This window comes from Epithele typhae (genome assembly GCF_022376455.1).
Source record: "Epithele typhae strain CBS 203.58 chromosome Unknown BXZ73scaffold_31, whole genome shotgun sequence".
NCBI lineage: Eukaryota > Fungi > Basidiomycota > Agaricomycetes > Polyporales > Epitheliaceae > Epithele > Epithele typhae.
In genome coordinates, this window is record NW_025954222.1 from 311122 (window position 1) to 334218 (window position 23097).

The 23097-nt window shown below is 60.5% G+C and overlaps 8 protein-coding genes across 8 annotated transcripts; 5 read left to right on the plus strand and 3 right to left on the minus strand.

Moving 5' to 3' along the window:
• Nucleotides 1–832: 832 nt before the first annotated feature.
• Nucleotides 833–2177, minus strand: BXZ73DRAFT_48457 (uncharacterized protein; the record flags this gene model as incomplete). Its single annotated transcript, XM_048020059.1, has 5 exons — nucleotides 833–1386; nucleotides 1451–1592; nucleotides 1647–1747; nucleotides 1870–1992; nucleotides 2114–2177. The coding sequence occupies 5 exons, from the start codon at nucleotides 2175–2177 to the stop codon at nucleotides 833–835; spliced, it is 984 nt and encodes a 327-aa protein (XP_047876942.1).
• A 1444-nt stretch (nucleotides 2178–3621) lies between these two features.
• BXZ73DRAFT_90585 (Gti1/Pac2 family-domain-containing protein) lies at nucleotides 3622–4595 on the plus strand (the record flags this gene model as incomplete). The annotated part of the gene is made up of 5 exons (XM_048025689.1): nucleotides 3622–3879; nucleotides 3953–4011; nucleotides 4078–4171; nucleotides 4228–4408; nucleotides 4510–4595. The coding sequence occupies 5 exons, from the start codon at nucleotides 3622–3624 to the stop codon at nucleotides 4593–4595; spliced, it is 678 nt and encodes a 225-aa protein (XP_047876943.1).
• A 563-nt stretch (nucleotides 4596–5158) lies between these two features.
• On the minus strand, nucleotides 5159–6055 carry BXZ73DRAFT_48395 (mRNA splicing factor; the record flags this gene model as incomplete). Its single annotated transcript, XM_048020044.1, has 4 exons — nucleotides 5159–5265; nucleotides 5335–5446; nucleotides 5745–5916; nucleotides 5976–6055. 4 exons carry the CDS (start codon nucleotides 6053–6055, stop codon nucleotides 5159–5161), a joined length of 471 nt encoding a protein of 156 aa, XP_047876944.1.
• Nucleotides 6056–6527: 472 nt separating this feature from the next.
• On the plus strand, nucleotides 6528–9620 carry BXZ73DRAFT_90587 (GTP-binding protein lepa; the record flags this gene model as incomplete). The annotated part of the gene is made up of 18 exons (XM_048025690.1): nucleotides 6528–6556; nucleotides 6614–6639; nucleotides 6700–6731; nucleotides 6840–6927; nucleotides 6962–6966; nucleotides 7168–7326; nucleotides 7380–7576; nucleotides 7626–7681; nucleotides 7735–7878; nucleotides 7928–8004; nucleotides 8065–8130; nucleotides 8197–8368; nucleotides 8464–8598; nucleotides 8773–8854; nucleotides 9066–9105; nucleotides 9160–9259; nucleotides 9317–9436; nucleotides 9499–9620. The coding sequence occupies 18 exons, from the start codon at nucleotides 6528–6530 to the stop codon at nucleotides 9618–9620; spliced, it is 1650 nt and encodes a 549-aa protein (XP_047876945.1).
• Nucleotides 9621–12128: 2508 nt separating this feature from the next.
• Nucleotides 12129–13364, plus strand: BXZ73DRAFT_90588 (uncharacterized protein; the record flags this gene model as incomplete). Its single annotated transcript, XM_048025691.1, has 3 exons — nucleotides 12129–12241; nucleotides 12307–12805; nucleotides 13338–13364. The coding sequence occupies 3 exons, from the start codon at nucleotides 12129–12131 to the stop codon at nucleotides 13362–13364; spliced, it is 639 nt and encodes a 212-aa protein (XP_047876946.1).
• Nucleotides 13365–14356: 992 nt separating this feature from the next.
• Nucleotides 14357–16075, plus strand: BXZ73DRAFT_90607 (FAD dependent oxidoreductase; the record flags this gene model as incomplete). Its single annotated transcript, XM_048025697.1, has 8 exons — nucleotides 14357–14635; nucleotides 14685–14837; nucleotides 14888–14997; nucleotides 15070–15229; nucleotides 15286–15392; nucleotides 15455–15788; nucleotides 15852–15902; nucleotides 15947–16075. The coding sequence occupies 8 exons, from the start codon at nucleotides 14357–14359 to the stop codon at nucleotides 16073–16075; spliced, it is 1323 nt and encodes a 440-aa protein (XP_047876947.1).
• Nucleotides 16076–17577: 1502 nt separating this feature from the next.
• On the minus strand, nucleotides 17578–18590 carry BXZ73DRAFT_48399 (uncharacterized protein; the record flags this gene model as incomplete). The annotated part of the gene is made up of 3 exons (XM_048020047.1): nucleotides 17578–17752; nucleotides 17806–18024; nucleotides 18046–18590. The coding sequence occupies 3 exons, from the start codon at nucleotides 18588–18590 to the stop codon at nucleotides 17578–17580; spliced, it is 939 nt and encodes a 312-aa protein (XP_047876948.1).
• Nucleotides 18591–18885: 295 nt separating this feature from the next.
• BXZ73DRAFT_90591 (Vps54-like protein-domain-containing protein) lies at nucleotides 18886–22959 on the plus strand (the record flags this gene model as incomplete). Its single annotated transcript, XM_048025692.1, has 13 exons — nucleotides 18886–19141; nucleotides 19198–20420; nucleotides 20471–20517; nucleotides 20577–20720; nucleotides 20771–21014; nucleotides 21072–21327; nucleotides 21372–21638; nucleotides 21693–21814; nucleotides 21869–21955; nucleotides 22013–22129; nucleotides 22184–22275; nucleotides 22335–22500; nucleotides 22525–22959. 13 exons carry the CDS (start codon nucleotides 18886–18888, stop codon nucleotides 22957–22959), a joined length of 3456 nt encoding a protein of 1151 aa, XP_047876949.1.
• Nucleotides 22960–23097: the final 138 nt, after the last annotated feature.

Below are 23097 nucleotides of genomic sequence, written 5' to 3' on the forward strand. Positions count from 1 at the left end.
GCGCGGTGCGCGGGCTCCCTCGCCTGGGGCGTGCTGGTGAGCGCGGTCCGTTGTCCCGGGCACCGGGGTCTCCGCGGGGTCGTGTCGCCGTCGCGCTGCGCGTCCGCGATCGACACACGAACGCATGACGACGCGCTCTCGCGCGGTGGGCACGGTCGCGGGGCGGTCGTGGCGCTATAGCCCGCGACGGGAGCGACGCGGACGTGGCATGGCCGGGGGAGCGGCGAGGTCCTCGATTTGTCGTGCTGGACGGTGCGCGGGCCGCAGCCTGCCGTACCCTACTGTGGGCAACGGCACGGTAAACCGGGGCAGGGTGCGGACGCAGCTCAGCTCCCACAGCCTGTTCAGCGACGTGTCCGGGTTTCGAGTGGATGGATGGGATTCTTCCTGCGCGGACGGAGGCCGGGTCTCCGTGAGCGCGCTCCGTCTGCGCGGGATGAGACGGGCCGCTATGTCGGGTATCGCGTGGTGGACACAGGGAAAGCAAGGGAAACGTGGCTGAGCGCGAGGTCTTGTATTTGAAGTGTTTTGTGCTCCGAGGGTGGTGAGTTGCCCACGACGATGGGGGTGCAACCGCTGAACACCCACCAGCGGAGGGAAGAAGACTCGCAGCATGTATATCCAGGGGACAGGTAGAGTAGGGTACAGCCACACGGTCCAGGTAATAATACAACCGAAATTCTACAGAGCTAGATACCGATGCGGGATAGTGTATTGCAGTACAGAGAGTGCAGTGGCAGTGGAAATAGCGAGAGAGATGCCTCTATGCGGTGATATAGATATCCGGGTAGAACGATAGAGCGATGAGGCGATGACGTGTTGGTTGAGCCGCTTACGATTTGGATTGGAGGCTGCGTGGAACTTGCGAATAAGCTTTGCTCCTGGGTATGAAAAGCGACGCCGCTGGATTCTTCTTGGGTGGCATTCGGGCAGGCGGCGAACGTTGCTCCGGCTGCAAGGTACCGACACGAGTTGACTCTGCTGGTGGAGAGGATGCGTCTGCAGGTGTGGCCGGTAGAGACTTTGCTGGAGGGGACATTGCTGGAGGAGACATAGCGCTAAGGGACGCTGCAGTCGGTCGAACTCTCTTCGGCAGCAACGCTGGGGTCTTCACGGGAGTCTTCGGCGCAGGCGCCTTCTGCGGCACGGCAATGGTTCTCACGACAACCCTAGTACCACAGCTAGCAGGGCCTGAAGAGCTCGCAGAGCCCGCAGACGATCTTGATGGTGGTGGTGGAGGCGGTTTGGCACTTGCGGTATTGGTTACGATCCTCTGGGTTTGGAACGCCGGGCGAGTGAAACTCTGGGAGTACACACCCTTTGTGACCCGGCGGGCCTCGCCTTTCACCTGTTGGAAAAGAGACTTTGGCTGATACGCTGTACCCCCTGCATGTATGCGTATCAATCTCAGCTCGAGCAAGGAATGCATGCGAGGCGTGGAAATACTCACACGTCCGGGCCCGCTTTGTAGGTGGGGGTTGATCGGTGACCTTGATACCAGATTCTTTCTTACGAACCTCTTCTTCGTGACGAGATGCTTTGAGTTTCAGAGAAATCTGCTCTAACTTCTCGCGTACGTGCTCTTGTTCGGCCTGAGAAGGTGGTGTTTGCGCGATGAGAGTGTTAGTACAAAGAATAGCACGCACGTAATACTGGTCCCGCCATGACTCGGGCTCTTCCACTCCATCGGATACGTAAGGTTGGAACGAGATAGGAAACTCTTTCGCAAAGTGGGCCTTCCATATCTCTTTGCCAGGGAAAATGATTGGTGTATGCGTGGCACAGATCGCAGCACGACGTACCTGCGGTCTCGCTTGAAAGATCCTAGCAACGAGGGCGCATACAGGTGGGCAAAAGGTCACAGATGACGAGGTGGGGACGGGGGACGCACTGGATCCTCCTGCTCGAAGCGGAGAAGGGTGTCGGGTGTGCAACCTTCTAGTACCGGCCGAATAAGATCATACCGCCAGCCCTGTCCAAGACTAACAAATTCTAGATGGCAGGGTCGGTCTCAAGCGTCAGGAACGAAATAATTGGACGTACTCTCGACATGGGCGCACGCCACTGGGCTAGGGTGAGCCGAAGATCTGGTGTGCCTGGTCATAACGCTCACCACGCTGGCAGGAGTGGACGAGAGTGGGAAGACGGCGGCGGCCAGGGTCGGTGTCGGACGCCATGCGGACTAGGGGGCGATGGTAGGATGAGCGGGTGGGTGAGAGCAGCAGGGTCAGTGGCGGGAGGACGAGGGGCGCTCGAGGCGAGCCACGCGAGCAGCACGTTCCCAGCTGGTGGCTGGCAGCGCCCGGCCGCCGCTCAGTTTGGGCACCGACGGCTTTGTTTGCGGTTTCGTCCCACCGCCTCCTCCAGGCCCTGCGCCAATCTTCACGGCTTCATCTGGCCATTTCAACGTCCTCGGACTGTCGTCGACGGCAGGGCACCCGCGCCCGGATATCACGTCATTATTGTCAGCCACTTGACCGTGCCACAATCTGCCCTGGCCAGCTGTCTTGATGCGACTTGGTGTGCGAAGCCAGCGAAAGTCATTCTCGCGGTTGGTCTCCTTCCTGCTCGTCGCAGCCGCTCGCAGTCCGATCTGCCGTTTCATGTACACACGCGCGCCCGTCCCGTCCTTTGGGAACTCCGGAATATCGCCATTTCCTACCACCTGAGCTTATTTCACCGAGTCCCCCTCGACTTCTTCCTGAAGCACGGCCGCAGCATGCGGCTCGACCACTACTGTCGCCGACCAATTCTATCTCCGTCTCATGCGTTCAATGTGCCTTCCACCTGCACGGGAGAACTCCCTCTCTATGCCCGGTCGTGGTCATCGCTCTCTCGTGCACTACAGGCGTGTACAGCTTGGAGCACGCTAAATCCGACCCATCTCGCGTCGTCATCCAGATGTCAGTGTCGGACCAGTCCACACTCCGCCGCCCTCCGCGTCGAACACCGACCTCACACGGGAACCCGCAAAGCTCCCACCCACGCTTGCGACCGCCTCCGCCTTATCCGGAAAGAGTCCACTACGTCGGAAGGACTCTGAGAACCCCTGGGACGGCAAGCCAAGCTGGCCGGAAAAAGGAGCCGTCAAGTCTGTTCGCCACTCGAGCTTAGCCGAAGCCTTTCCGGGGCTGGGTGCGGTTGAGTTGCGCACCGTGGAAGGCGTTCATTGACTCCCCGGCGCGCTCTCATACCCACCGCCCAGGCGATCTCGCGGGGAACTGCGCGTCCCGGGCCTCCCAAAGGAACTGGTCCCTGAGCCCCCGCCCGGCCTTCTCTCAATCGGCCGCGACGACTTTGGCCGGGACAAGGAGGTGCCTCGGCCAGGGTCTGGCATTACGCGACGCCCTCGGGCGCCCTCCAGCGGTTCCCGCGCTCGTAGCGCTGGGAACGACAGAATTGACGGCCGTCCACTCGTTCTCAGCTTCCGCACACCCTCGTCCCCCATCGAGATCTGTCGCGACCCAGCGCATGGGCCGGGTCTGACGCGAGGGCCGTTTACAGCATCCTCGTGAGTCGTGGGTGCCTAGTCTATCCGTGAATATAAGCCTCTCGCGCGTACTCGACAGCCAACTACACAGGTCCCCTCGAGCTCCCTGCCTCTCTACCGCGCCACACATCATGTTCTACGCCCCTGCACAGGACGTCCAGCTGCCCACCCACCCCCGCCTCCACGTGCGCGACGCGCGCGACGCACACATGGTCTTCGAGGCCGTCCGCCAGGGCAGGCTCAAGCCGGTCTCGCGCCGGCTGAACGAGATGGAGCGGACGCGCTACATCACCTCCGGCTCCCTCTTCGTCTGGGAGGAGAGCGACGACGAGATGGGGCTCAAACGGTGGACAGACGGCCGCGTCTGGAGCCAGTCGCGGATGCGCGAGGTATGCTGCGCTTCGCCCGCACTCGCCCGCACCGCCGCCGCCGACTGACAGCGTCCGGCGACCTGTTCCCCAGCCATACCTCTTCTACGACGAGAAGCTCGGCGACGAGCCCCCGTCCGAGCCGAAATCAAAGTGAGTATCTCCGCCGGCCCGACCAAGCCTGCGTCCGCCGCGGGTGCTCACCCCACACACCCGCAGATGCCTATACCGCTTCGTCGACGGCCCGTCCCGGACGTGGACGTCCTCCGCACAGTCGCACTACGAGCGCAGCGACCACCACCCGCTCGGGCTCGTCAAGCAGGCGTACTCGCCTGGGTGCTCACCCCCGCCTCCGATCGCCCGCGCAAGTGGCACCTGACCGCATACTTCACGTACGCCGACCTGCCGTCGATCCCCACCGTCGACGCCGACCCGCTCCTCCGTGCGGTCGTCGTCCCCCAGGGGGTGTACCGGAGCGGCAAGGCGCGCACCCGCACCTCCGACGCCGCCCCACTGGCTCGGGCCCGGCGTCCCCAGCGTCCTCGTCCTCGTCGCCGCCCCCGCCGTCGCGCCCGTCGTCGCCGCGCGTGGGCGGGGGCGGGGGTGGGGTGGTGCTCCCGAGCCTGCACTCGGCGATCAACGTGAGCCCAGTGTACCCGACGAGCCATCACCGCGCCGCACCGCGCATTCCGGAAGACCAACGCATGATCCAGATGCTCAACGCGCGACCTATCTGACGCGCCGCGTTTGCGCGCGCCCGATCGCCGCAACGCTGACAGCCTGGGGTTCTTCCGCGGATGGAAGGCGGCGCGGTTGTCGGCGGACGGCTTGCCGCCGACGCTGGGACGCTGGGCGAACCACTGGGCTGGGCGGGACCGGGGCGCGCCGCGACGAGGATGCGGCGGATGTGGTGCGAGATATTCGGAATTCGACGCGCCGGGGATGTGGAGGACGCGAGGATTTGTGCTTCTTGCACCGCACTGCCGCGTTCGGGGCGGGTCGTGGTAGAATCCGCCGCGTGCTCGGCAAGCGAATGTCATCATCCACCTGTGGCTCCGTCGGGCAATTCGGGATGGGCGTGCGCGCACCGCGAATAGGACGGCGAGGGATGGTCAAAGGACCGGGCCTAGGTCGTAGGAATACAGAGATACGTAACGGGTCTTGATGCATGTAGAGCAGCGGGTCAGAGAAACAAAACACATCTCCGGCATGGCCTCCGAGGGTACGCGAGCCGACGTGTGCGGAACTTGAGTATGAATGCCGGCGGCGCTAGAACGCGCGCGCCCGATCGGCAGACTGGCTAATCCTCTTCATCTGACGAGTCTTCCGCCTGCCTGGCTTGTTCCTGGGCGTTCATAGCACTAACGAGGTCGTCGGGCTCGCCCTTCTGCGCCGCTAGCCGCTGTCCTGATCGAGCACGCGTCGCATTATTCAGGAACGTGCGCAGGTCGGACAGAGAGACAGCTGAGTACGCACGGATCAGGGTGTGTATTGACTCTTGCGTTTTTCTCTCTAGCTTGCTCAGCTTCTTGTCGAGCTCACGTTTCAGGTCCCAGTTCGGCCTCTTTGGCGCGATGTTGAACAAGTCCTGTGGCCGGCAGTTAGCATACCGACGCGCCGACAACTGACCGCAGATGTGCTTCGGATATTCGTTCCGAAAATACAGGCGGCGGCGTACATCCGTCCGGGCAGAAAGACACCAAATCAAGTGAACCCAAGTGGCTGTTTGAATTGAGGAACACACAAGGTGGGCGCGGAGGTTTATACCCCAGCCAGAGGTGACCGACATCCGCATCAGTCTTTCGTTCAGGCATGACCATGTCTTATGTCGGCTCGGAAGGATGTCCGCCGCCGACCGTCGCGTGAGAAACATCGGGAATACGCACCAGATCTTGCGCTCGTCGCTCCGCATCCTCTGCGATTATGCGCTCCGCCATGCCGTCCACCTGATGTTCCACTGTGTCCTCCATTTCAACGTCTTCGCCAGGGATACGCTTCTTCAGCGTTCTGGTCTCGGGGTCAAATGAACGGTGTTGTATCACCGACTCCGATGTTTCTCTGCACGCGAACGCATGTCAAGAGGTCGAACACGTTGTGTTGGCTCAACGGTGACTCACTCGGTCTCCTCGCCGGCTCTGCGCTTCCGAAGCGCAAGCAAACGCGCCTTACGCGCTTCCTGAGCGTCGGCCAAGGACATGGCAAGAATATGAGGGGAGGGGCGGATGGTCGCGGTCGCAAGACAAGGACCCGCGACGACCGGCGAGCAGCCTCGAGCAGCGTGCCACCGCGGGCTGAGACGCGCTATGACTAAGCAATCGGATTTTGCCGTTCAGGCATTGAAGCGGCCCGAGATGCGTCGTGGCCAAACGCGAGCATGCTTGCTCTCGCGTCTTCGGCCACCATCTTCACGTTCAGCAGATTCTTTGGCTTTATCCTCACGACACTCTGGGAGCTACGCTGAAGCGGAATCGGCACTTCAATCGACACACGGGCCACTTCTGATGCACCCAGTCTGGCGGCAGGCCTGCTTGAGATCTTTCCAACGTCACCAGAAACGCATTCCTCCGTCATGCATCATTCAGTATCATAGCAGGGAGCTCTCAACGACTGCAGGCCGTTATGCAGGGGCCGCTCTCAAGCCCGCCGTACCGAAGGGCGTGTCCATCGGCATGGAGAACTTCCCATGTGAAGTCATTAGGTGTGTCTACGTCATGCTATTCTGTATGAACAGTCCCCAACTCGCGTTCTGGTGCAGGAACTTTTCAATCATCGCGCATATAGGTGCGTTTTTTTTGGCTCAAAGCTCCTGCGCGTGCCGGTTCTTAGCGTTCCTGTCTCAAGACCACGGGAAGTCCACTCTGGCGGATCGGTCAGTTCTCATTTCACAGTTCCGCGTTTTCCAAGCTCAATTGGCCCGAAGTCTACTCGAAGTACGCGCATTGCCTCGTGCATCTGTGATGACTCTCATGCATGGATACCAGTTGACGGGGACTATCGCGAAGAAAGAAAAGGGAAGAAATATGCAGGTTCTGGACAAGCTCAAGGTTGAGCGGGAGCGTGGCATCACAGGTGAGCGCTGAGCAGTGACCTCATCGCCTTCCAGCGTGCGTCACTTAAACATCAAGCGTGCAGTGAAAGCCCAGACTGCCAGGTGAGCCTTTCGAGGACCAATTCAACGATGGTTCGCTCATTCATCGAGCAGCATGTTTCATGAGAAGGACGGCACCAACTTTCTCCTAACCTAATCGACACTCCCGTAGGTTTCCCTGTATGCGGTGTGCCGCGCCCAGCTTGGCTAATTGACAATAGGGGCACGTTGACTTTGCGTGGGAGGTCGCGCGGTCACTTGCGGCGTGCCAGGGTGCCCTCCTCCTAGTGGATGCCTCGCAGGGTGTGCAGGCGCAATCAATATCTGTCTTTCACATTGCGAAGGAGAAGGGCCTTACAATTATACCCGTGCTGAACAAGGTTCGCCCAATCACTATCATGTGCTTGCATGCTGCCTGAACGTGTCTGCCTAGATTGATCTGCCTGCGGCGCAGCCTGAGCAAGTCGCGGCACAGATGCAGGCACATTTGGCATTAATCCCGCCGATGTCATTCCCATCTCTGCGAAGACCGGCATTGGTATCGAGAAGGTTTTGGAAGCAATCATCACGCGCATTCCTCCTCCCGGGGGACCCTGCTGCACTGTTGAAGACGTTTCTCTTCGACTCTTCGTAAGTTCCCATGAAACGCTTCGTTACAAACTCTCAAGCGTTTCAATAGGTATGACCCATACCGTGGTGTCATCTCCTTGATGAGCGTGCAGGGTGGTGTCCTTCGTAAAGGCCCGTCCCCACCCCCCCACGCCTACTAGTCACTAACATTACTATAGGGGACAAGATAGCCTCCACCCATACCCACAAAAGATACGAAGTGACAGAACTGGGAATCATGCATCCTGAAGAGGTCCCTACGGAGAGCCTGCGTCCCGGTCAGGTTGGATTCGTTGCTTGTGCTATGAAAGAGTCAACCGAAGGTCAGAAGGTTTGCGGTGTATTTGGAATTTGCTGACGTTCTATATGAAGCCCACATCGGAGACACGTTCCACCGCATGGGCCACCCTGTGGATCCCATGCCTGGTTTCAGGCCGGCAAAGGCTATGGTCAGTCAATTCGCCGTAATGTTTTCCCGACTGCCGACATAATTCCCGGTGTTTCCCAAGGTATATGCAGGAATCTATCCCGTGGACAACAATGACTTTCTCAAGCTCGAAGAATCGATTCGAAGGGTTCGTGCCTAGGGCCACGGAGTTCTCTACCGCCCCTCGCTGATGGACCCCTATCTCCGCTTGCAGCTCAGTCTCACAGACCGCAGTGTAGAAGTCATGCGAGAGACCTCGAGCGCATTGGGCCAGGGCTGTCGGCTTGGCTTCCTGGGTACATTGCACATGGATGTGTTCCGACAGAGGCTCGAAGATGAATACGACGCCAGCGTCATCATCACCGCGCCGACGGTACCGTACCAGGGTGGGTGGCTACATTTGTCGGGGTTTATCAAGATATCGCTAGATAGACTACTGACCGGGCACCCGACGGCACGGCGGATGGTGCTGCGCGTGCAGTCGTTCACAGGGATGGAAGCACATCTTTCGTGAGCAACCCCACGGATTTCCCAGACACCGCCGACTATGCCGCCGGGGGCCGCGTAAAGGAAGTCCTTGAACCGATTGTGAAGGCCTCGATTATCGTCCCAGAAGGTGCTCATTCACTCGTTCTCCTTCGTCGACCACCGCGCTAACTTCTCCTTGCTCCTCATTGCCGCTCACTTCCCACGCCGGTTTCGCGCTTCTCGCTCATTGCTCCGCCGTTTGCCACTGCTGGCACCGGTCCACCGTCTCCCCACGCCACACGGAATCGTCCTGCGCCCGCAGAACACTTCAGCGCCATGATGGACCTCTGCTACGAGCACCGTGGAACAAATCTCGACTGGCAGCCAATGGACGTTAGCGGCACGTCAGCCGCATCTTCATGACCGCCACGCTGCCTCTGTCCGAGATCGTGACAGGCTTTTTCGACAAGCTCAAGGGCCGAGCTCTGGCTTTGCGAGCTTCGAGTACGTTCCCTGTCCTTCTCGTCGAACTAGCCCATCATGCCGTCATGCCGCTTTGCTTCCGTGTGTTTGACGTGCGAACTGACTTTCTTTGGCGATGTCGCGTGGTTGCAGCTACGAGGACGCCGGGTACGAAAAGAGCGACTTGCGCAAGGTACGCGGTGTTTCGCCGGGGCCGTGGCGCCGCAGGCTGACAGGTGTCACCCAGATAACATTTCTGCTCAACTCGCGCCCCGTGGATGCCCTTGCGCTCATCGTGCACGAGAGCCGCGTCCAGGAGGCAGGTCGCCATTGGGTCGAGAAGCTATGTGCGCCTCGCTCGTTTTTTCTTCGTTCTTCCACCGACGCCAATCCTTTATCCGCAGTCAAAATTATTCCGCGACAGCTATTTGAGGTGCCGATCCAGGCCGCAGTTGGAAAGACCATCATCGCGCGCCGGACGCTCTCTGCCCTGCGCGCGGATGTCACCGCGGGCCTCTACGGCGGTATGTATCCGCCTCCGCATCATGGCGCCGCACGGACCGGAAGCTTACAGCGCATCCGTCAGGGCACTATGAGCGCAAGCTCAAGCACCTCAACAACCAGAAGGACTCGAAGCGCAAGATGAAGCGCGTCGGCAAGGTCGACCTTCCACAGGAGGCGTTCTTCGAGCTGCTGAGCAGCAAGTGATCGCGAGGCGCCCGTTCCCCCGGGCGGCCCGCTTTCCAGAAGGTCGATGGTTCCGAATACACCGAGTGCCACTTGCGATCGCTCGATCGTGCGTTGTGGTTGCCCCTGGAGACGCCCGGACGATCATCCGAGGCGCGTTCCGCATCCGGCCTGGGGGCTGCAGAGATCGCGCGACGGGGGGCGGAGGGGGAGATCATACGGGTCTTGATGTATCTGGGCTTCGTGGGTCAGATTGCAGCCTGGGTCCGCGTCTGACCATACGGTTGTCGTTTACGAAAGGTGTTCGGCCCGTAAATAGACACCGCTTGCTCGCTCGCGAGTCGCAACCTCCAGCTGACGGTCGACCGTGCGTGCCGGCACGATCGGGGACACGTCTATCAGTGCTCTTGGCGGGCCCCCAGCTTCGACGTCTTGACGATCACTGGGTGTGCCCGAGTGCGCGATGCAGCGGACGACGGCGGTCCTGGTTCACGGGCTGTGGGCACGAGGCTGCGGAGACTGGTGCGCGAAGTCGAGGTCTGTGCGACGAGTTCTTGGTGTTGGCGCGCCTCCCTGTGCGCGTGCGGACACGGCATCCGGAGAGGGCGTCCCAATTTATGAACCTCCGCGCGAACGCCGTCGCGGTCCGCGTTTCCAGACCGGGCGAGGCAAGGGCGTTGATTCGAGAACGTGCGCACTCGAGATCGATCCTGTAGCCATCCTTTGCTCGTCTTCATCCGTCCCTCCAGCATGGCACACCCTGATCGGAGTCTAGACGGCCGCTCACCCTGTAAATCGAGGGCGCCCCAGGGCAGGTATATCCGTGGTCCTGGGCTACGGGGAGCCAAGTTAACCACGCGACCGCTCGCTAGGGCGGTAGCGGGTGTCCAATCTAGGGCCCGCAGGCAGGGGCTATCATTGCCCCCCGAACCCTCAAAGATAAGTGCATCATCCGCAGTGCGAGGGCGGGCGTGTATCGGAGAGGCAGTGAGCACGGGATGTCCACGACATGTGTCATTTTCTTGCGGGCGGTGAGTGCTTGCGCTTCAAACGACCGCGAACTTGCAGATTGCCCTGGTCCACCGAACGCACAGCATGTTATCATCACCAGCGCGACCCCGGTGTCGGCGTCGATGCTGAACGTGGAGAAACGTGCATTCCGGTCCGGGAAGCCGGGCTGTACAACTCGAGTGCTTAAGCGCCTAAGTACCAGAGTGCACCGCCCACTGGCGTTGGTCGGCTGATCTCGATGGTGATGATCGTGTCCGCTGTGGACGACGCTGGCGGGCAGGGCCGCGTGAGTGAATACACATCGGGCGCACGGCGGGGGCACGGCGTGCGCACGGTGGGCCGCGGATGCGTGCGTACGTACTGACGTCCTTGTCGCGCACGCTTGGCGAATTTGACACTTTGAGTGCAGCAATCATCGAGGCGCGCCCGATCAAGGCGTGGGCGTCCGTCCGTCCGCCTGCGCACGGTACGGATGCGGTGGATTTGCGGGGACGCGGAACGCTGGAGTGACGGCATGCGGATGCCAAGCGCGGCGCGGCAGGCGTATGGTTGCTTCCTAGAAGCAGAGTGGAGGGTGTCGTTCGCAGAGGCGTGCGCGAGCTGGGTGAGAGAAGGAGAAAGACGCTGACGTGGTTGAGGAACAGGGTGAAAGGCGCGGATTGCTTGACCGAGATGCTGCCGTCCAGTCTCTGCTCCGGGATAATTGTAGTTGGGCTCTTCCCGTGCATCTCAACTCGAGAGGTTGCGGAGGCGAAAGCTGAACGGGTTGTTCCATACACGGCAGACGGAACGCGGAGTGTTAAGCTCGGGCTTGGAATATGCAGTGCACGTCGCGACCGCGGACGGTCGAAGCAGCGCAATGAACTCTGTATCTTTGGGGTGAACTGTCCGTGCGCAATGGGCGATCAAGGTCTGCGTGGGAGTGTGTGTGAGAGGTTCGAGCATATCTTGCATGCCGGACGTGCGGTGAAGGCTGGCCAGTAGAGGGGAGTTTATTTTTTGGGCTCGCGAGTCGCGGGGCGGACTTGGGGCGAGGCGGCCTTCGGCTAGCCTTCGAGAAGGCCTGATCCGGATGGTGCAGGCGCCCCGCCACTACTCCCAGGCCATCTGCTGGGCTCTGGCCACTGGACGCGATTTGTGCGCGACTGATGGTCATCAGGCGGGTGTGATGGCTGATGGGGAGCAAGTAGGAGGAGGAGAGGAGGGAGAAGGGCAAGGCCTCCGCGCCGCCGGATTGGCTGCCCATCAGGCGTCCTCGGAGATCGATGGGCGCTGGCGACGGGTCTCCACGGCGACTGGGCGTGAATATAAGGCCCTCCCCCCCGCGGTTCTCGCTCCATTCCCCTTCTCTTTGTCGAGCCCAGTCCTCTTTGCCACCAGCACACCACGAGCAGGGTACGTCCCCCGCTCCCGTTCCCCTCGCTCGGCCGCTGACTTCCCTTCTAGTCTCGAGTCGGTTACTTCGTCTTCGCCAACTTATCCCGAACTTTCCGCTCGTTGCCCACTCTTAAGTTCAAGATGCGTTTCTCCACTGTCGCCGCCGCTCTCCTCCCCGTTGGTCTTGCCATGGCCCAGACCACCCACACCGTCCAGGTCGGTGGGGCCGGCAAGCTTGTCTACACCCCCAACGAGTTCGTCTCTTTTCTTTCCTCCTGCCGCGCCCGCAGCCCCTCCTGATCGACGCGATCGCCCGCAGGCTCACCGGCGTTGCCAACGGCGATGTCATCCAGTTCCAGTTCATGGACAAGAACCACACCGTCACCCAGTCCACGTTCCCTGCCCCCTGCTCGAACATCACCGACGCCTCTGGTGCCGTCACCGGTGTCGACTCCGGCTTCCAGTTCGTCGACCCCACTTCGGCCAACGTCCCCGTCTGGCAGATCACGATCAACAACGCCTCGGCCCCTCTTTGGTTCTACTGCCGTCAGGCCAAGCACTGCCAGGCGGGTATGGTCTTCGCGGTGAACCCCACCGCGGCCAAGACATTCGACATGTTCAAGACCACCGCTGCCTCCTCCAACTCCGTTAACGGTTCGCCCGCCGCCGCCTCCAACAGCACTAGCTCGGCGGCGTCGTCCGGGTCCTCGGGCAGCGTCAGCTCGCCTACCTCCAGCTCGCCCAGCGGGAGCTCCTCCTCGCCTTCGGCCAAGGCGACCGGCAACTCCGCGACCACCCTCGGCGCCGCCGGCACGTTCGTCTCGCTCGCCGGCCTCGCGCTGGCCTCCTCCTCTGAGCGCGATGACCTGACGCACGCGAGGAGCAGGACGCCAACTCCCAGGGCTTGCCCGGCCAGGCTGGGCGTGTCGGCCTGCTTTCTTCCGGACACGGACTTGGGTGGATGTACCACGGACTGGATACCCAGCTGCAGACAGTTACGCACCTTACACACTCCTCTACTTGACACGTTGGCGTCGCATCCTTACGATGCGGCACGAGCACGACGAGCGCGGTTCCTCTGCGCGCTACCTTTTTTTTTCTCACACCATCTCTGTTGGCTTGGATATTCTTACGGTTTGTAACCGGCTGCTGGTGCGCAAGCGCAATACAAAGGGATCGGACCAGACGATTCTCGTGTGCGTTTGGAGGGGTGATGCGCTCATGTGGTGCTCTCCAGGATGGTTAGATGAGACACCGTTGTGGATCGAATGCACGGTGGCGCGTGATGGGCACTAGCAGCATCATTGAGGCGGTAATCTTCCGAGATGGACTGCACCTCACTGCCTGCAGGCGATGGGGACATTCCTCCGGTGTTGAACGTGAACTATCAAAGCCCACCAGGGTATTTGACAGCGGTGGACAGACAGCAATCCGCGCGTCGTCTCGCTGGCCGTCGCCATAGCCTCTCGGCGCATCGGGTTCGTCCACTTTGATCTCGCGTCGTCCATGTCCCCGTCCCATCGTTCTGGCTCTTCGGTCTGCTAAGCAACGAGCGCACGCGCCGGGGAGGTGTCGCCGCCCGCCGGCAGGCGTCGGATACGAAGCTTGATTTGCCGTCGGCGCGCGAGCGGGCAGCTCGGGCATTTGTGGTCCGTGGACTCGATGGCGACCGCAGATACATGCATCCTGGAATCAGGCGGAAGCCGCGGGCTGCGCTGATGGCGGAATGCTTTCGAACGCCGTGGATTTAGAATTAGCACCTTCCTTCTTGGGGCGTTCACCGCGAGTCGGGGCGTCGTTTGTGTCTATCGAGAGGATGGCGACCTGGGGCGCATGGTTGAGGCTCGTGACAGCCCTCGTTGTACTGATGTGGGACTGCTTGAGGCGAGGAATGCTTGTCGGCGGGGAGCGCAGGGTCTGTGGAACGCGGCAGATGAACATCAATGTCAACACCCCTCACCGGCGATTTCCACCTCGAATCAAGTGGTTCGCATCTCGCGTAGTCAAGATCTATCATCTCGGTGCAACCGGGGGCGAGATTTGTCGCGTTGCCGGGGTCACTCCTGGTCACTCCCACTCAATCAACTGTGAACGAACACGAACCGATGCGACGGGGCGACGACTCAACCGAACATGGGGAAGACCTTAGACGTGAATGAGGATGGAAGAAAGTCAAAGGCAGACCTAAATTCAAAACGTTAGCCTTTCGGTTGAACCAAGCCTGCTATCGCCGGGCCGACGTGCCGACCACACCCATGGCCCAGTGCGCCACCAACCCACCAGAACCAGGCGGGCTCGGTCCTGCTCAGTCTCGACGCGTTTCGAAGTTGCTCACGGCGCTGCTCCGCGTACATCCTCCCGCTCCGCCCATGGTCGCCCCTCTCACCCACGACTCCCCCATCCTCGTCTTCGGCGGCGGCGGCACGCTCGGGAGCTCGACGGCGCTGCACCTCGCGCGGCGCGGGTACCGCAACGTGCGCGTGCTCGACGTCTACCCGCTCCCGAGCGCGCAGAGCGCGGGCAACGACCTCAACAAGATCATGGGCACCAGCCTCCGCAACCCGGTCGACCGCCAGCTGAGCGCCGAGGCGGAGGCGATGTGGGCCGGGGACGCAACGTTCCGCGAGTTCTACCATCGGACGGGGCGGGTGCGTGCTCTTGCGTCGGGCCGGCCGGACGCTGAGCGGGTGTTGGTAGATTGACTGTAGTGGGTCTCCGGAGGGTATCAAGGGGGTTGAGCACGAGTACGAGAAGCTGAAGGATGCGGGACTGGGGCATACGGTGGAGTGGCTGGACGGCGAGGACGCGATCGTCAGGCGCGTTCCACAGCTCACGGGGTGCGAGATCAAGGTGCGTGTGCTCGCACGAATTAATCGCACGTGTGTTGAATCTGCCTGCAGGGTTGGAAGGGCATCTGGTTTCAGGAGGGAGGATGGCTTGCGGCGAGGAAGGCGATCGACTCGGTCGGACGCGAGCTTGCCGCACATGGCGTTCAGTTCAGCTTTGGAGAGTGAGTTCATACCCTTTTTTTCTCATCACCTCTGCTCTCAATGGCGGCTCATTAAGTGTGCTTGTACTGAAGGTCCGGCGCTTTTCAGAGCCTGATCCTATCTGACGACAGAATGACTTGCTTGGGTGCGGTCGCGAAAGACGGGACTAGATATCTAGCGGACCGGGTTGTCCTCGCCACCGGAGCGTGGTCGCCAGCCCTGGTAGACTTGGAGGAACAGTGTTGTTCCAAGGTAAGCACGTCGTGCTCCCATACGTCATGCGCTATCTCACCGTCTCTTTGATACAGGCCTGGGTGTATGCGCACCTGCAGCTCACCTCCGACGAGGTCAAGGAATACGCCGGCTGCCCCGTCGTCTACAACGAGGACATCGGCTTCTTCTTCGAGCCTGACGAGTGCGCCCCGGCACCCCTCCCCTCCCCCATCTCCTGCTCACCAGCCCCCCGCGCCCCTCCAGCCACGGCGTGATCAAGGTCTGCGACGAGTTCCCCGGCTTCACGCGCTACAAGACGGTCCAGCCGTTCGGCGCGCCCGCGCCCACGCCCGTCTCCGTCCCGCGCTCGCACGCCGCGCACCCGACGGACACGTACCCCGACGCGTCCGAGGCGACGATCCGGCGCGCCGTGTCCACGTTCCTGCCGCGCTTCGCGGACCGGCCGCTCTTCAACCGCGCGCTGTGCTGGTGCACGGACACGGCGGACGCGAACCTGCTCGTCTGCGAGCACCCGCGGTGGGCCGGGTTCGTGCTCGCGACGGGCGACAGCGGGCACTCGTTCAAGCTGCTTCCCATCGTGAGTGGCGGTGGCGGGGCGAAGTCTTTGAGGAGTGGACGCTGATCTCGGGCGTGGGGGCAGATTGGGAAGTACGTCGTGGACCTGCTCGAGGGCACGCTGCAGGAGGACTGCGTCGGGCGTGGAGGTGGCGGCCGGGTTCGGGCGATGCGCGCAAGTCGCGCCGGGCGGCGCCAGCGAAGGACCTCGCGGACATGCCGGGGTGGAACCACGATGGGGATAATAAGGTGGTTGTGGAGGGCGCGGAGGCGAGCGGGAAGTCGTCGACGGCTTGTGTGGTGGGCTAATGTTGTTGCAGCGCTGACAGGACAACATGCTCAGTCACTACGCTTGTGTTGTGAGACCTACGGTATGTACCACTCGCTCGCCATAATAAAGGTTGCTATTCTTGCGTGGGCTAACATTCCTAGCAGATTCATCCATAGCAACTATTTGAAACGCTGTATGATGGATGATGTTGTACTTGTGCTTTCAAAACGAAGAAGCATGCCTCATTGCGAAAGCACCGTCTCAATTGTGCTCGAGCCTACATATATCGTGGATTCGGCTCGCCGAGGAAACGATACTCCACCCTGTCTTTTTCGCTCAAGCTCTAGCAACCCAGCAGTATGCGCATTGAAAGCTCCATCTACTTCCTCTTCCTATGCTTCGTCGCACGCTTATCGTGGGCGTTACCCCTCGATACACAGTGCACGCATCTATATTGGAGGCAGCCCGTATTAATTACGTGGTAAGTCATCTCGCCGTCCGACTCGAGAAGTTATTCATCCAGCGATGCTTTTGTCAGGGGAGCCAGTTTATCTGACGCCGTGAATGTGACACTCTGGCTCAAATGGAACGGGACTGAAAACACGCATGGTGAGCTTGAAATTTGAGCACTCTAACGCTCTGTGCTGTCTCTTTGCTCAATGGCGGTTTTTCAGCGGTCCTCACTAATGACACGATTGACTGGTCCAGCGGGAATGTGAGCATTGATGTCCCAGAGGTGGAGAAAGGACTCTACACGCTGGAGCGTAAGCATCATCGCTTTCGACGACGGATCAAGTGCTCATCGACGACATATAGTGGAATATTGGGCATCTGACAATACCACCACCGCAATCATAACCATGCCGATGACCGATGGCTCCACGTCCAGTTCGATGAGCCTGACATCGACCTCGCTCGACGCTGCGATGACCGACCTGTCTACGGATAGCGGCACCATCCCACCCGCGAACGCGACTGAAGCAGCGACGGATTCCACCGCCACCTCCGCCGATGTGCTTTCCACGGACCCCGACGCGACGACCGCGACCGCGACTTCTACTCCCTCCGCGGATCCGTCTTCCACCATGGGCTCCTCCTTCACGCAAACTAGTGCTGCCGCAACGCTTGCACTGGGGCCAGACTCCGCCGCAACAACGGACACGGCCGCGGACGCGGACGATACCGCCAGCAGTTGGGCCACGGACGCGGCGATGTCCTCCACGATGACGTCCGGCAGTGCGGCGACGACCACGGCCTCGGGCATGCTGGACCGGATGGCCAGACGTGACGAGAGCGGTGGCACACGACATGTGCTCGTGAGCGTGCTACTTTCCATCGGCGACGTGACGGACAAGGCGGAATGTTGAAGGGCGGGGAGAACGCATAACTAGAGCTTGAGGCAACGTTTCGTGCATGTAGATCATCGCGAAGCTTCAGTTTGTAATGGGATTTGCACGACCAGCGTAGGCGTACAAGGGTGTATTACGGATATCTATTGTATGGCCCGGCGGGAGGTACAGTGTGGTTATATGTTCGAGCTTCATGCATTGATAGCGTCACGCGGACGGAACGCGCTGCGGACTTGGGTTTGCACATTCCGCTCCCAGGCGACCAGGTTGACGCGCCGGGTGACCTCGAACCGGAGTGTATGTTCCTTCGAGTGCAGAATGCAGTGGAGGTAGGCGAACACGAGCGCGTCCAATGCGGTTGGGGCCCTTGGGATGCCGGACGTTAAGTAGAAGCAGTGGCAAATTGAGATGATACTCACGACGAGCCCAGGAACCACTTATCCGTGGCCAACCGCTCAGAGAGCGAGGCGATAGCATCCTTGTACTGCTGTTCTACCGTCTCCACGTTGACGTGGGTGCCGTATGGAGGAAGCAGCGAGCTAATGCCGAAAAGAGTCGCGGGTGGATGCGGGAGAATAGTCTCCAGAGGTCGTGGTTTGTGTTGGTACGGCGAGATCAGGGACAAGAAGGAGGGCGTGCTGGAAGAGCCCAGGACCTACGAGACCATAAGCATATCACTTGGAGTTCCACGGAATTTGAGACGCACCAGCGCAGCATGCACATTACCCTCCAAGAGCGCAACCCACGCGCGGCTTTCGTCCCTAGCCGCGACGTCCACATAGCCCTCCAGATCGTTCAAAGAGCCAATCTGGCCATCTACCCATTCTGGAATCAGATGCGCAGGCAAGAGCTCGCCCTCCCCGTCATCCTGCGCCTTGACTTCCGGCGATGCGCCGGGGAGTGTCCGGAGGGGTACGTGGAGGTTGGGTAGCCGGGCTTCCAGCGCACCGTCAAGGGCGATGTCCCATCGTACTACGATGTCGGAGAGACCGCGAAGGGCAAGGTAGGCCTGCCACTTGAGGCATTCGACGTCGCTACTCAGGACATCGGCGTTAGGGCTCCAGGGTTCCTGTATCCAGAGCGTGGGAGAGGTGACCGGGCGCGCTTTGTCGGGGGAGGAGATTTCAGGATGTGTGTAGAGGGGGAAGAGAGAGAAGAGGTGGCGGAGTGGGGGCGGGAGGGAGAGCGCGAGTGGGCTCGCCATGCTTATGAGCGACGACGAACGGCGAAGCAGCAACGAGCGCTCCAGACCGAGACCGCGCGACGGCATTGAGACGCCCATTATAGATGCGCTTGACCCAAGCTTGACCCCTGGATTCGAGGGTTAGTCGACTTACAATGGTGATATAATCACGGATTCGCATTTCCGTCCGCGGCCCGGCGCGCTTACACGCCACCGTGCAGGCAGTACTCCCGAACACCCACCTTCCTCCTCACCTCCTCCCACAGTTCGCTCTGCATGTCCCTCTGATATCCTCCGTCGACACTGCGTCTTGCTGATGTCTGACTACGCCTCTACACCCTCGCGTCCCGGGTCACCTGTTGGGGAGCTCCCTACATTTACTGCATCTCGCTCCTACAGGTTCAACTACGAATCAAGACGACCTGGCCCGGGAAGTGTCTCTGAGACAACAGAAGGAAGAGGAGGAGACTACCTAGGGGCAAGTGCACCGTACGACCTCTTTCACAATGCGTCGGCGACTTCCCTTGGTTCCCTTCCGCCGGAATGGAGCAGCACGCGACATGGTTTTAACGGTGCGCGCAGACCGACAAAACCTGAGAATGTCATCTAACGAGTTTACGACTCGCAGCCATCTCGACCGTGGTCAACAACCCGCACAAGAAATCTGCACCCCCCAAGGCGCACTCCGGTCTCCCAGCGGTGCCCCCTGCGGACCTTCCACGCGTCCGCAGGAAGGACTTCGACTCTTACCTCCGCGCCATCACACCGGAATGGGAACGCTTCCTCCAAAATGCGGAACAGGGTCGGGACGGCGCCGCGCGAATCGACGACGATACACGGTCATCAACTGTAGCGACAATGGAGGTGCCCATGACGCCGAGGACGCCTCGCCCACCGCCCGGAAAGGCGATGCCCCCGTTGGAGACCGTGCCAACCGTGTTCTTCGAACGCGAGTTCAACCTAGGAGACCCGCGGACATTTAACGTGGTGACTGAGCAGGACGACGACGACGAGTACTCGGACCCCTCTTCCCTCGCCCAGTCCCTGCCGCTGCTGGAGAAGCTCTCCCACTATGCGGACACCATCGAGCAGCACCTCATCCGCGAAATCTCCGTTCGCTCGACCTCGTTCTTCGCCGCCTTATCGAACCTACAAGACTTGCAGACGGAGTCGGAGCAATGTTTGGACCGGATATCTCAGCTTCGCGGCCTCCTCAAAGACGTCGACGAAAACGGCGCCAAGCGAGGGCTGCAGATCGTGCGGAAGGAGGTTAAGATGAGAAATCTGGGCACGGTGAAGGACAGCGTCCGGTATGTGGGCAACGTCATGGAAATGTCCGGGATTGCGAGGAGTCTGGTCGGTGCAGGCCAGTGGAGGGAGGCCCTGGACATGATCGAGGAGCTCGAGAAGCTTTGGACACTGGAGAAATCCAAGGCGATGGAACCAGCACCTCCAATACCTCCAAAGAACGGCCGCTCGTCACCCCTCCCCACTGTCGAGGAGTCGCCTCCCGCCTCTCCCTCGCCGGCGGCGCCTCCTCCCGCCCCCTCAATACCACTGTCCTCACTCAAAGCGTTCTCTGCGCTGCCGGAACACCTGCGGACACTCACCATGGAGATCACGACATCACTCACGTCCGAGTTTGTAACCCTCCTTCGACATGACCTTCTGGAACGTATAGACACGAACCAGGATATGTGGTCCGAAGCACGACGGCAAGAGTTCAACGCTTCGCTCCGGGATCGTCTTCGGCCGTCGCTCCAGTCATTGGTGCGCACGAAGGGCATCCTCGAGGCGACGCTGAATTGGCGAGACATTGTCATGACGGAAGTGCGCGGCGTTATCAAACGGGTACGTGAACGCTGTCCCTCATACGGAGCTGGCATTGACATTTTCAAAAGCGGACACCACTGCTCGAAGCAGATGATGACGACGCGGCGCTGTTCCAGTATGTGTTTCATAGCATACATGTACGAGAGGACCCTCCAAATGACAACCATATTTCAGGTCTCCTGCTGCCACAGAGCTGCGTGCAATGGAGCATGGGACATTCATCGACCTTATACGTTCCGTATATAAGGGCCTTTTGAACTCCATTGAAGGCTTGCATCGACAAGGCGCGATCATCATTGAGGTCATCCAGAGCATTCAGTGAGTTATCCGTCGAATGGGCTGCAACAGCTCATTGACAGCTCTGGCAGATCTCCGAGAGCACCAGTGGATATCACTGCACTCCAAGAGGAGCTCTCGGACATTCTATCCTCTGCAGCCGAGCTTGCGAACGCACGCGCGTCAAAGGTCATCAGCATTCGCGCCGAGCAGCATACTGCTTTGGACCTTCCAAGTTTCTGCGCCTTGTTCAACGAGTCGTGGGAGTTTGTCGTCAAGTCAGAAACGATTTGCAGGCGCATGATTGTTGGACTTCGAGGCACAATTGTCAGCCAGGTATGTAACTTCTACGATGGTTGTGTATACTGCTTCAATGGGCATCGTTCCGTCCAGGCGAAGACGTTCTTGCAACATTTCCATCAAACTCAGCTCAACCTGTGCGCGAAACTGGTGGAAGACGAGCAGTGGAATGCGGCAGAAGTCGCCCCCTCTGTCCAACGTTCAGTTGACATCGTCGTTGACGCCTCCATTTCGACCCTCCCGAACTTCCACTCAACCGCCCTCCCCCAAACACCCTTTCGCCCCTTCCTCCAAACTCCCCGCCACCCACTTCCCCTAATTTCGCCCTCAACGGCCAACCACGTCCCTCGTCCCCCCTCCCCTCACCAAACTTCCCCCCATCGCCCGGGCGAGCTGCCCGCCGACGTTCAGCAAACGCCCCAACGAAGCACCTACGTGTCGAGGATCGGGCCTACTTCGCGGTCGGCGCGACGCTGGACGTACTTGTGCTCCTCGTCGACTACCTCCGTGTGATCACGAACCTGCCGCTGCTCACGACGGACACGATGGCGCGGATCATCGAGTTGCTCAAGAGCTTCAACTCGCGCACGTGTCAAGTCGTGCTTGGAGCGGGGGCGATGCGCTCTGCGGGGCTCAAGAACATCACGGCGAAGCACCTTGGTACGTGCGTCCCCTCTTCATGTGTGTGGATGACTGAAGAGGTTGTGTTTGTAGCGCTCGCATCGCAGTCGCTGGCGATCATGATCTCTCTCATTCCGTATGTCCGAGAAACGTTCCGTCGTCACCTGAGCCAAAAGCAAGCGGTCATGCTAATCGAGTTCGACAAGCTCAAGCGGGTGCGTCTGAGATGCTTGCCTGCGAGCCGAGGTTTGTTACTGACCCTTGCGCAGGATTACCAAGAGCACCAGAACGAGATTCACGCGAAGCTGATTGCGATCATGGGCGACCGCCTGACTGCGCACATTCGTACACTCCAGGTCCGTTCATCTGCTCCGCGAAGTCATTTTCGCGTTAAAATTGGGTTCTCCCGATAGGCCGTCAAGTGGGATGTGCCCAAGGAAGGCGTCAACGAGTACATGGAGGTGCTGATCAAGGAGACCGTCACTTTGCACAAAGTGCTGTCGCGGTATCTGCCTGCTTCGGTCGTGGAGGTATGAGTCTCCCTGGCATTGTGACGGTATCCGTGCTCACAAGACTGGCATTAGTACGTCATGACCCAGGTGTTTGCTGCCCTCAATCACCGATTGTCTGAGGAGTACACCAAAATCGAGCTGCCGTCGATGGAAGCGAAGGGGAGGTAAGCCCACCCTATCGAGTGTCGAGTTAAGACATTCTGTTGACACCGCCATTTCACAGGATGCTCGCGGATGCTCGTTACCTCCAGGAAAAGCTCACAGGCCTCAAGAACGTCACTGCGCCAACCGCCATGCTCGAGACCATCGTCTCTGAGAAGTCCGTCGTCGTCCGCCAACCCGCGCCGGCACCCCAGCAGCCTGCCCAGCCGACAGTCCCTCAGCCGCAAGTGTACGCACAGGCACAGCCGCAGAGCCGGTTCAAGGGCATGCTCGCCCGCGCCGGCACGCTCAACGGCCGCAAACCGAGCCTGCCCCGCGACGCCCGTCATCGTCGAGAAGGCGCTCCCGCCCACCTTTGCGCACTCGCCGTCCCCCGGGTTCACGCCGTCCCCGGACCCGCTCTCGCGGCAGGCACACCGGTGCCAGCGGTGGACCCGATGGGCGACAACGCCCCTCGCCCGCGCCTCCCACCTCAGCCCCAGCACCAGCCCCAGACACAGCCGAGCGTGGCCATTCCGGAGAAGCCGCTCGTCGCGGAGCCGGAGGGTGGAGACGAGGTGCCGCCGCCGACGCCGCCGAAGGGCTTCGGACCGTCCGCGAACGACGCCCTGCTGCCGCTGCCCGCGCCAGCGGCCAACGGCGACGCGGGTGAGAAGACGGAGGCTGCGCTGCCACCGCCCCCGTGAGGAAGAGCAGCCGTTGGCGTAGCGCGCGCTGGTCGAAGGGAGTGACTGATGATGCATTGTTACCTAGCGTACATGGACTTGGATTATAATCTATTACGAGGATGGTACCTGCCGCTTGGTGACCGTCAGCACGCGTGC